Genomic DNA, 14,118 nt, shown 5'->3' on the forward strand with positions numbered 1-14,118 from the left:
GAGCTCAGGAGTCCCGGACTCCACCCCACCCACCACCCTCATGCCTATTTAGAGATCAGTGTAAATTCTGTTCATGCTGGACTTTCCTGCTTTTTACGCATGGGTTGCTACTAAGGGTGGGAGGGGCTTCAGATTCAAATTCATTCACTGGCTTTCGAATGAGTGAGGCTGACATGAAGCTCATAAAAAAAAACTCGCTTCCTCCACTTCTCCTTGGAAAACGGCTCCTTAAATCGGCAGCCAGGAATTATACCCTTCCTTTTAAAAAATATAAATTCCCATGGCGGGAAGACTCTGTCTCCCATTTAACCCAACTCTTCGGGCAGCAGTGATCTCGAGCTATAGCACCTGAATTTCCTGGAAAGGAAACACGCCCATTTGCAGACGCAAAAGAGAGAAAACGAAACCAGCTCTCTCTTCCGGGCGAGGCAGCAGCCAAGGCTGCTTCTGGGGGTCCCGAGCAGGATCTCTGCGAGGAAGTCACTTGCCCCATCTGCCTGGAGTGTTTCAGGGATCCGGTGATCATCCCGGAGTGCGGGCACAACTTCTGCCGATCCTGCCTGATCCAGTGCTGGGGGGAATCCGAGGGAGAGGCTTCCTGCCCTCAGTGCAGGGAAATCATTCAGCACAGGAACCTCATCCCCAATCGGCCGCTGGCAAATGTTTTGGAAAAACTTACACTCGGGAAACTCCGTCTTCATGGGGGAAAGGGGGCCGAAGGAAAGGGGAAGATCTGCGAGAAGCACCAGGAGCCCCTGAAGCTCTTCTGCAAGGAGGACGAAAGCCCCATCTGTGTCGTGTGTATTGCGTCCAAGGAGCACAAAAGCCACGAGGCGATTCTTCTGGAAGAGGCTTTCGAGGAGTACAAGGTAAGAAATCTCTCTGGATTTCCTTTGGGTTTGATGAGGGCGAAATAGCTACAGAGAAGGGGGTTTTGCAGGACAATGTTTTAATATATTCTCCCCCTCCTGCAGACAAAGAGTCTCTTGTCAGTAAACTTCTGAAACTCTGTTCAATTTATTTTTACCGTTCTGGGGATTACAGTGCCCCTAATGTCCCCCTGCAGGAGAAACTCACCCCCAGTTCATCCTCTGGAAGCAGCTCCCTTAGGAAAGGGCTGGAGGGAGGAGCAATGGAGGTGGCAGGGATAGAATCACAGAATGGTGGAGTTGGAAGGGACCCTGAGGGCATTCTAGTCCAACCCCCCCGAAATGCAGGGATTCTGCCCACAGCCGTCCCTGGTTGGGCTCGAACCACCAACCTTCTGGTTAACAGCCAGACACACTGACCCATTGCGCCACAGGCTCCCAGGATGACGAAGGCAAAGACCACAGTCTTTGGGGCAGGGAGCAAGCATCTGATTCAACTTTCCTGTTATTATGAATACTAAAACTCCAACAAAGAAAAACAACAACCAAAGTTTGATTTTCTTTTCAGGGACAGATAAGCAGCTGCCTAGACAATGTGAAGAAGGAGAGAGAGAAAATTCTGGAATTTAAAGCGGGCACGGAAAAGGAAAGCCAAGACCTGCTTGTAAGCATTATTTTTATTTAAGGTGAAAAATGTTATGCAGTAGTACCTCGCGTTACACAACCCTCTGGTTATGTAAACTTCAGGATGCGAACATGGCAAACCCAGAAGTATTTTTCTGGGTTTCACTGCGCGCATGCGCAGAAGCGGTCTATCACGCACATGCGCAGAACAGGCACCTCCAGTTGCTGAAACTTCAAGATCCAACTGGAGCTCCGGAATGGATCCCATCCGCAACCTGGAGGTAATACTGTAGTATAATATCTGGGGAAAAATGAAGATGGAATACAGAAAGAAGTTTACAGTATTTTAGAACAGTCTGATCACACACAGGGCATGGAAGACCATTTGAAGGTGGGGGTGGGCTTGTAAATTTTTACGAAACTCTTTTCCTGCTGGAGTGATCTCTCTAAAATTGCAGACATGCCCTTCCAAGTGAATTCTAATAACTGGTCTCTTCATCCTGCAGTATTATGCCTAATATTGGCCAGGTTTTCTCCTCCTCTTTCTCTTTTTGCTGGTGCAGAAGCAAACAAAATCAAAATCTGGGAAAATAAATATGAAATACAGAAAGAGGTTTATTTTTGAATGGTCTGATCTCCCACAGAGCCTGAAAGACCATTTAAAGGAGGGGGTGGGGTTGTAAGTTTTTACGAAGCTCTTTCTCTGCTGAATATGTCAGAAGTGGCCTTCTAAGGGAATTCGGATAACTTGACTCTTTATCCTTCAAGAGCAGACTAGATGCCTGATCTTGGCCCACTGTTCTCTTCTTTCAACCTCTTTGCTGCAGAAACAAACAGGTGCAGAGAGGGAAAAGATGGTGGCTGAGTTCAGGCGACTGCACCAGTTTCTGGAAGAACAAGAGAAACGTATTCTGGCCCAGATGGCAGAAGTGGAGAAGGAGATTGCAGCCCAAAGGGAGGGGCACCTGGCCAGACTCTCCAGGGAACTCTCCTCTCTTGACAGCCTCATCCGGGAGATGGAGGAGAAGCTTCAGGAACCAGAGAGTGAACTCCTGCAGGTGAGGCCTCATCCTGATGCGAGAGGGTGGAGTGGGCTGCTTCAGACTACAGGCATTTCTTAGTCCTTCCCCACATAAAAATACTGTTGTCAGAGGAACAAGCAGTACATGACATAGCAGCTAACTCTGAGGGGCCAAGGTCCCTTAGACTGCCCAATAAAATATTTGAGGGGGCCAGCCCCCCCCCCGCCACCAATAATGGGCATTTCTATTGAAATGGGGTGTGTGTACTGCATATTGTGATTGATTATGTGGAGTGGGGCTTACCTGCCCACCCCCCAATATCTTCTTCAAGTTGTCACTAGATCAAACCACAGGCCCTTTCCGTCCTGCTTCCTGTTCTTGCATTGGCCAACCAGAGGTTTCTCGGAAGCCCACAAGCCAATAGAACTCTGTATTCAATTAACCTTTACTCAGAGTAGACTGTCTTAGGTTCATTAATTTCAGTGTGTCTGAGTAAAAGCTAGTTGAAAACAACCAATACTGTCTCCAACACAGGCATTCCAAATTGGCACTGCAACATCTTTTCATTCAGATGCTGTCTTGGGTCCAGCCAGAGAGGGGGTGACCTATTATTATTATTATCATCATCATCATCATCATCATTATCATTATTATTATCATTATCATTATTATTAAAATAAGTTTGTGTACCACCCAATACCCACAAGTCTCAGGGTGGTTCATAGGATATGATTGAGTGTGGGACGTACAAACCAGTAAACCGACTGGTCGCATGTGAACATGGAACCAGCATGCGCTGCAGGGCAAAATGGCAAATCAGGGAGGTGGGATTGAATCTCTCCGGTGTTTGGGTGACTTGGTCAAAAGAGAAGAAAGGGACCTTTTATTAGTCATCACTGGAATGGCTGACTTTTGCCATCTGATGGTTATTCCAAAATTATATGGCGCTGTGTATTTTATTGGGGGTCTTTTGTTTTGTGCTTGGCTAACCTCTCTCTGCTTCAGCTGCTTAGTATAACTGACCGCAGGGCTCTCTGCAGAAATGGCTCCACGGATATATTTTTCTTTCCTTCTTTCCAGGATATCAGAAGCTTCTTGCAGAGGTAAGTGATGGAAATCTACTGCTTTAAGATAATGTACAGTGGTACCTCGGGTTACATGCACTTCAGGTTACATACGCTTCAGGTTACAGACTCCGCTAACTCAGAAATAGTACCTCAGGTTAAGAACTTTGCTTCAGGATGAGAACAGAAATTGGGCTCTGGTGGCGCAGCTGCAGCAGGGGGCCCATTAGCTAAAGTGGCGCTTCAGGTTAAGAACAGTTTCAGGTTAAGGATGGACCTCCAGAACGAATTAAGTACTTAACCCGAGGTACCACTGTATTGGGAAAGTTCCTGTTTAACAAGTGAGAAACTCACTCTCCAGTTCCTCCTTCCGGAGATAGCTTAGGACTCCACCGTCCATTTCACAAAATCACAGACAAAAGAAGAGACATATTTTTGTGGTAGTTTGTTGCTACAATCACAGACAGGAAGCCGTTCCCCATTGCATATTTCTGAAGGTCCATTTCTGTGATGGATTCATTTACTCTGCAACTGATACAAAAAAGGGGGACACCCCAAAGGTGCTTGTAAATATCTTTACTATAACTTACCCTTAAATATTCAGTGTATTTCAGGCTCCTGCAGTTTCTTCCTCAGCCATAAGAAGGTGAGAAAGGGCCCTGCTGGATCAGGCCAGTGGTCCATCTAGTCCAGCATCCTGTTTTCACAGTGACTAACCAGATGCCAGTGGGAAACCAGTGGGCAGGATCTGAGCCCCAGAGGACACTCTGCTCTGGTGGTTTCAGCAACTGGAGTTCAGAGGCACCACTGCCTTTGACTCAGCCATTGTGAAGAGTAGCCGCTGAGAGCCTTCTCCCCCAAACACCTACAACATGTTCAAAAATTAAAGAATTTTGAAAATCTTGCATGTTTAGAAAATACTGCTTTAATTTCTAATATTTTCTCCATTTTTAAAATATAACCACTGTGCTAAAATACATTTATAATGTTAATTGCAAAAGCCATTCTAAAGCATTCTGAACTTCCTTATATTTCAGAAATGCACATACCAGATCTATTTTGTTTTCCTCATTAATCACTTGAAATGCTTCACTAAAACTGGTGTAGTCCTAAAATCTCTGCATAAGGACCCAGTATGGTTCACTTTTCTTAAAAAAATAATAATGGGTATACATCAGCTTCTTTATCTTCAATCTCCTATTCATATATTTCATTCAAAATTCAAAAGCAGGTGTCTTTCGGTTTTCCTTCAACTTCTTAGATGCTTTCTAGATCCACACGTCAGCTAGATGCTCCTTTTTGCCGTAGGAAAATCCTGCTCCCAAGTCTTCATGATATTTCCATGGTGCATTTATCATCAGGATGAGACACCTGTCTTCTCAGAAAGCTCCTTGCATTGGAAGGATGGTGGCTTCAGCAGAGTTCGCACAGCGAAAGACGCACTCAGGAGAGCATATTTACAAGTTTATTCAGCGTTGGTCAGAACAAAGAAAAAACATGACTGCCTGCTTCAGTGTCTCAGACACAGAGAGAGAAACGAAAGCAAGAGACAAAACATAAACTTCCTGTGAACAGGAAATACGCAGACTCTGTGACTCACAAAGCCTGCTCCCTTTTAAGGTGAAACGGAAATATCCTAAGCCCAAGCCAGGGAAAAGCATTACTTTACTGCTGTACGCCGGCTCCCTCAGCCAGTAAAGCGAGATGAGAACTGCAACCCCAGAGTCGGCTACGACTGGACCTAATGGTCAGGGGTCCCTTTACCTTTACCTTAAAGAAGGGCTGAAAGTACTTTGTACTGGATGTTTAGAAGTGTTCATGACAGGCTCCAGGTCATACGGAATATTAGCCATGCCTGGAAAATAGAAGGCTTATTTATTTATTCTCTTTCAATATCTAGAAACCACACTTTGCTATGTAGATGACTCACAACTGATTTTATTTAGGCAATTGAAAGAGGAGGATAAACCCTTCTTGCGGGGCTCTGGAAGCTCCTGCGAGATCTTGGGGGAGCCTCCCAGATTCCAGTCAGCAAGGTAAAGGGCTTGAAAGCTCTTGCCATGAAGGGTTTGGCCACCGTGCAAATCGCTTTTAAGACCTTACTTGGTTCTGAGAGGCTCCTGCGAGATCTCAAGGGACCGTTTTGAGATCTCTGATGGCAGGGGTGATTCCGGGAGTCATTCTGACTTTGCACCATTTGCCTTTATGCACAATCTTCAGGAATGTAAGCCTCCCTCAAGTGGTGAGTGTCTGTAAAAAGTTGTACTTGAACTCTTCACATCTCTCAGCCAGGCTTTGGGTGCTTTCACACATCTCACTTTTCGGGCATTTCACCTGTTTCTTTGGCCCTGAGATTGATGTAAGGGGGGCAGAAGGAGAGAGGAGGGCTGTCCAGGAGCCAGCCAGGAGCAGAGGGGACTGGGGTTGAGGCCTCCCATCCTGGAACAGGGGTGTCTGGACCTTGTTGTTGATGGGGAGATCTTCTGGGGGTCCTGCTCCTCCTCCCAAGATTTGGGCAGGACTGACCTTTGACATCACCCCTGCCCTGGTTATGCAGGGATAGCCAGTATGGAGACCTTCAAATAGTTTTAACTACAACTCCCATAATCTCCAGCTGGTGTGGCCAGTGGTTAGGGAGGATGGGACTTGTAGTCCACAACACCTGGCTACTATCTCATGAGCTCATATTGTTCATTCCAGGTTTGTTGTCTGAATGATGGTGTGATGCTAAATCTCTGTTCCCTTTTCTCTCCCAGACACTGTGGAATATGGACTTAAGCTGCGAAAAGGTACATTTCCGGGTGAAGCACAGACACTAATTAGGGAGAGATGGGATCCGCATCTCAAAAGACCAGGCCACTGCACCTCTTCCGTCCATGCCGTATTTTCCCTTATTTCCCAGAGGCATCTGTTCCGTGAGAGCAGCTTGCTGGGCTACAGGGGCTCATGGCCTGATCCTGCAGACTCTTAGGAAGCCCACAGCCCAGGATGGCTGGCTTTTCTGTGCCGAATCTCAATAAGACACAGGGGTGGTGTGAAGCCAAAGGCTCCCGGCACATGAGGGGGAAATATCCCTTTGAGCCATACAAGATCCCCACCCCTTTTATGTAAGAGTGGGAAATGCATGAACACAAATAGCTCAGAAAATGGCTGCAACAACCTTTGGGGGCTAGAAGGTGAATGGGTTCTGGTGTCAGTGGAGGGAGCTGGGGGCTGCCTGAGTGTGAACTGCAGTGGTTCAGCGTCCCTGCAAGATTGGGGGTCTTCCCTCAGCTTTTGTATTGGAGGGGAGACATGACTTCTCTGCTAAAACAAGAGAAAGTTGAGTAAACCTAAAAGAGCAGGGCAGAATTACACCACAGACCAGGGGAAAAGGCTCAATGGCAAGATAGAAGTCCAGTCTGGCCTGATTCTGGACACCACAAAAAGGGAATCATAAGAGCTGGAAAAGATGTAAAAATGGCAGCATAAAGGAAACTCTTATTTACCTTTAAAATCATATTCTGGGATTCTTTTAGAAAACACTTAGTAAAATACATAAAAGTTAATCAATACAATAAACTAGAAAAACACATTACATTTAACAAAACAAAAAACTAATAGCAGCACTGGCAACATCCAATATCCCACATAATTTCCAAAGTGCAAAAGTGTGTTTTTAAAAAGAAATCACTTGATTACTTTCCGTAACGTGGCAGGGGTAGGGAGGACTGCAGAGCAGATCTTCTTTCTAATGTCCACCAGCCTGACCAATTTTTAAATTGGTTTCTCGTGATGCTTCCACTGCCCCCCTTTTCCATAAATGTGAGGAACAGTGAAGAAAAAGATGAATTATATAGCCAAATCAGGTCTGGGGAGCCAGGATGGGGTCTTTGCATTGAAGGTGACAAATGTGTGTGTGTGTGTGTGTGTGTGAATGCATTAACGATTAACACAATTCATAGGAAAAGAAAGCCATTCATATCAACGATGTAATAGAACCATCAATATTCTGCGTTGCTCTAACCAAACTGCAAGCTAAAATTGAGTTTGTTCTTGGCTAACTGCTTATAGTTTTCCTGGGGGAAACAAACCATAGGCCCAAACACCTGCCAGGGACTACTGCATTGCACTGCAGAACATGGAATGGAGTCCCTCAGATGGTGGTAGACTCTTCATCTTTGGAGGTTTTTAAGCAGAGGTTGGGTGGCCCCCTGTCGTGCATGCTTTAGTTGGGATCCCTACATAGCAGGGGGTTGGACTAGAGGACCCTTCTGCCATGAACTGTGGGTTTGGCCTTAGACAAGCCACTGTCTCTCAGCTTCAGTCCTCCCATCTGAAAAATGGCCATAGTAAGATTGACTTAACTTACTGGGAACTTGCAAGGGTTCTATGTAGAGAATGTGTGTTAAGTACTTCAAACACTTGAAAGAACTGCAAATATTTCAAGAATCATTAAGAACCTGTCCTGAATGCAGAGCCATGGAGACCCTGTTCATTTCAGAGCGGATGCTATTTCTGTCATGTACCTAAAACAGAGTCAGCTTCCCCGTTGACGTCGTTTCTCTTCTCTTTCCTCCTCTGCCCCCACAGAAAACGTAACTTTGGATCCAGACACAGCAAATCCTTACCTCATCCTGTCTGAGGATCGAAAGAGTGTGAGAGATGGAGAAGTGCGTAGACGCCTGCCGAACAACCCTGAGAGATTTGACACACATGGCGATGTGCTGGGATGTGAGGGTTTCACATCAGGCAGACATTTCTGGGAGGTCATTGTGGGAAGAGAGGAGGGGTGGGGGGTGGGGGTGGCCAGAAAGTCTGTGAAGAGGAAGGGTGATTTAGGTTTTGATACTACGGAAGGGATCTGGGGTTTGGGGAAGTGGGACGGTGGGTACAAGTTATGCTCCCCCTATGAGGACCCTGTTCCAAGTGAGGAGCCTGAGAGGATCCGAGTGACCCTGAACTGTGAAGGGAGACGGGTGTCCTTTTACGATGCAGATACAGCAGCCCTTCTCCATGCAGATACAGCAGCCCCCTTCTCAGGAGAGACCCTCCAGCCCTACTTTTATGTGAGCGAGAAAGCGAACCTGAGACTCTCTTGACTGAAGGTGCAGACAGACAAGCATATATTCACTGTCATCATGGCACATTCAGTCTCCTCTTCAGGACTGAGCTGACAGGCACTTCAGGAGAAACCATATTTGCAGAACGGTGATTGGCCATCCCTTGTGTCAATCATGATGCAACTCTCCCTTCTCAGGCCAGCTTTGTAAATGACACTGATTGATTGGGTCCCCTGTCAGTCCCCAAACTTGCCTGTTTTCTCTCCCTTGGGAATAGGCTACTTCTGTCAGTGCAGGAGGTGCAAAGGGGGAAAGAAGCAAGAAAATAATTTAGGAAACAACAGCAACACACACCCCCTGCAATATTCCTGTTTTGATGTTCTCTCTCCAACCTCCAACTTGAGTTTTCTAGAGACAATACCATCATCTTTTATGAATAAAACCAGAATTATGCACGGGCATCACTTAAAACCTTCCTCAGCCTCAATCCCTTTCTCAGATTCCCTTTCCTTCCCCAAAACCTCCACTGACCATGAATGGAAGTTCCAAAATCCCCCCCCCCCTTTTTTTTCTTTTTTTTTTGCTGCTACTCAGGGAAGCTTATGTGGCAATATAGCAAAATCAGAGACCTGTTTGCTAGTCGGTCCAGAACGCACAACTTACTTGTGTGATTGCAGCCTGGAGCACTTTGTCTAAACAAATAAATAAATAAATAAATAAATAGAAAGAGGGTGAGAGATGGGAAAACCTCTTGGAAGGGACTGTGTGAGATCTCACAAGAGTCTCCAAAGCCCAGAAGGCAATTGGGGGGGGGGCGCTTTGGCAGTGGGAGAAAGGGTTTCTAAGTCCACCTTGCTTACTGGCCTCTACAAAGGTTGCATAAAGCTCTCAAGATCTCTGGCTTCGGACACGTAGGGATGGTTGCTTGGGGCGCATTTTCGGGGGTCTTCCTGACTTATCCAATATTGCTTTTGCATTCTGACCCCAGAAACATAATCCCCCCACAGGTTTTGGGCCTTGATGTAACAAAATCCCCTCTGACAGTGAAGAGCCTCTGTCAGAAGTTCTGAGGAGAGAACAGTGACAATCTAGAGGATTTTGGGGAGTGGGTTTTCCCCCTGTAAATTCCCATGTATACAATTATATTCTCCAAGGTGCTTTGTAGTGAACAGTCAGATACTTATCTGTATTTTTAGAGATCACCTCTTCTTTTTTTGTTTATACAGTGGTACCTCAGGTTACAGATGCTTCAGGTTACAGACTCCGCTAACCCAGAAATAGTACCTCGGGTTAAGAACTTTCCTTCAGGATGAGAACAGAAATCGTGTGGTGGCAGCAGGAGGCCCCATTAGCTAAAGTGGTGCTTCAGGTTAAGAACTGTTTCAGGTTAAGAACAGACCTCCAGAATGAATTAAGTTCTTAACCAGAGGTACCACTATGTGTGTGTGTGTGTGTGTGTGTAAAATTTTGCAGCACAGGCACACACATTCATACAACTAAACATAAAAGTAGTAAAAGACAAGGTAAAAAGACATTAAAAGATAAAAGATAAGAATACTAGTGAAAAGAATAAGCAATATCAGCATAGCATACAAAAACTCATACAATACAAATAATAAACTATTGCTCCAGAAGCGGTTTAGTCCTGCTGGCCCCATGACCCGGAAAGCTGTCTGTGGACAAATGCTGTCTCTCCCGGCCTGAAAGGAAGATGAGTGCCGCAACCCCATACTTGCCTTTGACTGGACTTAACCATCCAGGGGTCCCTTACCTTACCTTACCTTTACCTTTTTATATTTCAATTATTTTCTTTTTTCTTTTTTTAAATAATGTTTATTAAAATTTTCAAAAATACAGAAAGTAAAAATTAAAATACATTCAGATCCTTTTTTTCATATATCCACTTTCTGGGACTCCCCCCTTCCCCCACCCCTATCATATTCATTTTTCATGTTGTTGGCTCCACAAGCTCTCGGTTCTGATTAAAAACTTAATTTGTTTAAACCATTATTCGAATTTAAAATTTCTAGATTCCTCATCAATACCCTTAATAAAAAACCAAAAACTTCTTTCCCAGGGCCCACCCCATTTTCATTCCACAATTTCCCTTTTTTTTTTTTAGTAATAAAGACACCCCACATAATAGAAATATCAGAAATAAGAAATAAAAGATATAATAGATGAAACAAAGCCAGTTCAAAAAAAAGAAGTTGACAAGCCTTTGGATTTTAGTTCTCCCCCTCTGTCCCCGGTTTAATTTCCCCCTGACCACCAAACCATGTTATCCGCCTGGAATTCTTACAATCCATAAATCGCCTATTTCCCCCAACTCCTTGCTGGCTCTTTTTTTTTTTTTTTTCCCCTTTCATAATTATTTTTTAAAACACTTAACTTCAGATCTTTAATAAAGCTCCCCCCATTGTTCTTTCCAAATTGTAGTCCAGTTTCCTCTTGTTCCGCTGCTGAAACGTTCTAATTCAGAAGCTTAGTAAGTCTGCAGGGATTCTTGTTATTCAGGAACAAAAACTTGCGTTCAGTCCCTTCCTTTCTTCAATAGAAAATTCTATTGTCTCCTTTAGCTGAACACCCTGTAGACAAAATATTATTTCCGTTTTGCAGCTTTCCCAGAAGATAACCAGTTCTGTAAAATTCCAATGGTATTTTTCCACTTACGACCATCTTTGTAATGTCCCGAAACTCCTCTAGGGGGATTGTTGTAACTTTGTTTTCTCTAGTCCAAAAGTCCGATTGTTATCCATATTTTCGCCATTTTGTATCCAAGTTTTAACAAGTTGTAACAAATTGTATCAAATTTAGCCAGCAAAGTTCTCATAATAAAATCCTCTCTACTTTCCGACTTTGACAGCTACTTTGACAGCTGTCAAAATCTCCGACTCTTTTCACCAGGCTCTCTCTTCAATCACCCCGGTTCCCAGGGGGGGGGGGTTACGTTTCTTCTCCCTCAATTCGTCCTCCAGCACAGTTCTTATAATTCCCCATCGTGGAATTCTTAGTTTTTATCAGCAATACAAATCTTTTTGGACCTTGGTTTCCCCGTCCTTGTCTTGGAAGGTTTACAATAGGGGGGGGGACTGACTTCCTTTTTGGATCCCCCCCCCCGCTCGTGTCCAATTCAAAAAGAAATTCTTTTTTTCCCTCCTTTTAAACCCAGTTTCCAAATTACTCACGGGTTGTTGTTAAAAAGTCCGAATTTTCAATGGAAGAAGTCAGCGCTCTCCGCCGGATGGCATGCGGCTGCGCTCGGCAGGGATAGCAGAGGACTCAAAGCACCACGCTTCTCCCCGGCACCCGATCCGTAGCCTTTAAAAAGGCTCCTTCACGAGTCGGGAGGGCGCTGACGGTGCCAGCCGAGTCTCCATGTCCACGGCCCTCGTGGCCGTGGTTTTTAAGGGTCCCCGCATCGCCGGTGCGGTAGGACCCAGCCCCTGCCGAGCAGGCTCCCTCCGGAGCTCGGAGGGAGTCCGCCATTCGGCGATGGCGCCAACCCGGAAGTATATTTCAATTATTTTCTTCCAGTTGACTTCCTTCATCCTCAGCACAGTTGCATTTTCATTTTTGATAAATTGTTTCCTCCTTTTTGTATATTTTTTACCCATCTTTATTTTTGTTTTTATTTTTTTTTATTTGAGGGCACTGCTTTTTAAGGTAATCCCTGTATTTTCCCCATTCTTTTTGAAATTTTTGTTTGGGCTGCCCCCTAATTGCATCTGTCATTCTAGCCAATTCTATATAATCAAATAATTTATCTTGCCATTCTTTTCTTGTTGGTGTTATTTCTTTTTTCCAATATTTAGCAATTAATGTTTTCGCAGCTGTAGTAGCATAAAGGAATATTTTCTTATTTTCTCTGGCTATATTCGTATCTAATATCCCCAATAAAAAAGCTTCTGTTTTCTTAACAAAGTTTTCTTTAAACATTTTCTTTAGCTCTTCGTATACCATGTCCCAAAAGCTTCCAATTTTGTCACATGTCCACCACACATGTAGTAGTGTCCCCTCTACAGTGGTACCTCGGGTTTAGTACTTAATTCGTTCCGGAGGTCTGTTCTTAACCTGAAACTGTTCTTAACCTGAAGCATCACTTTAGCTAATGGGGCTAACCCAAGGTACCACTGTACAAATTTAAATCAGGTAATGCCAATCCACCCCTATTTTTTTATCTATTAAAAGTTTATACTGCCAAATAAATTTTTTTATACTGCCAAATAAACTTTGATAGATCTTTTTGCCAAGATTTAAATCCCACCCCTCCAATGATTGGTATCATTTGAAATAAGAACATCATTTTAGGCAACACTTTCATTTTCACAACTGATATCCTGCCACACATTGATCATCTTAACTTATCTTAACTATAAATTTCCAAATCTCTCTTGAATTATTTCCATATTTTTATATAGTTATCCTTGAATAGGTTACTGTTTTTAATCGTCGGCCAAATTCCCAAGTACTTAGTTTGGTTTACTATTGTTAATCCTGATATCTTCTGCAGTTCTTCTTTTTCCTGCATTGACGTATTTTTGCTAACATATTGGTTTTATTCTTGTTTAGTTTAAATCCTGTCACTTTTCCTAATTAAAGAATCCTTTATATTATTTTTGGTACACTCTCTTCTGGATTTTTGGTAGTTAGGATCAGATCATCTGCAAAGGCCTTCATCTTATGTGATTCCTTTCCCACTGTTATACTTTTTATATTTTGATCTTACCTTATTGCGTTCACAATAAATACTAAAGGTGAAAGAGGACAGCCTTGCCTGCTCCCTTTACTTATCTTTAAATCTTCCATTATTTCAATATTAAGGATCAGTTTGGCTCTCTGGTTTCAATATATTGCCTCAATGCCTCTCTTAAAGTTTTCCCCGAGCCCTATTATTTCTATAGATTTTTTCATAAAGTTCCACAAGATATTATCTAAGGCAGGCACCCCCAAACTCAGCCCCCCAGATGTTTTGGGACTACAACTCCCATCATCCCTAGCTAACAGGAACTAGTGGTCAGGATGGTGGGAGTTGTAGTCCCAAAACATCTGGAGGGCTGAGTTTTGGAGTATCTGATCTAAGGCCTTCTCCTCATCACCTCTTCTTATCCTTTTGTATAACTGGAAGAATTTGTGGATATGTTTCATGTGCTAGCATGTTTGATTTTATTAAAGATTGTCCTTCTCATTGTTCCTTTGTTGTTTCAAACTCAACAGTATAATGGCCCCATCCATTCCCCATGACACTTCTCCAGGGATTTTAAGAGGGTGATATCAGAGAAACCCTGTGCGGTAGAAGAGGCTGAACTGAGAGACTTAGAAAAAAGGAAACACATTAAAGTTTGTGGTCAAAAGGGATTTGAACCTGGGCCTTGTCACCCCAAGTCTGGGCACTCAGAATTTGAAATCTTAACAAGGATCCCTTCAGAGATTTGCTTGACAGCCCTTCCTGCAAAGTTCCTGTATGTGGAAGCTCATATTCAGACTTTCTTGTGTT

At 43.9% G+C, this 14,118-nt stretch overlaps 1 protein-coding gene across 1 annotated transcript; it reads left to right on the forward strand.

The window, feature by feature from the left end:
• Positions 1-332: 332 nt before the first annotated feature.
• Positions 333-13,812, forward strand: LOC308468923 (E3 ubiquitin-protein ligase TRIM11-like; the record flags this gene model as incomplete). Its single annotated transcript, XM_081024248.1, has 7 exons — positions 333-869; positions 1,438-1,533; positions 2,321-2,551; positions 3,596-3,618; positions 5,676-5,803; positions 6,336-6,368; positions 8,152-13,812. Coding segments are annotated over 7 exons (1,557 nt in total), but the record flags the coding sequence as incomplete, so codon positions are not given.
• Between the last annotated feature and the right edge of the window lie 306 nt (positions 13,813-14,118).

This window comes from Podarcis pityusensis, assembly GCF_964106645.2.
Source record: "Podarcis pityusensis genome assembly, contig: HAP1_SCAFFOLD_121, whole genome shotgun sequence".
Classification (NCBI taxonomy): Eukaryota; Metazoa; Chordata; class Lepidosauria; order Squamata; family Lacertidae; genus Podarcis; species Podarcis pityusensis.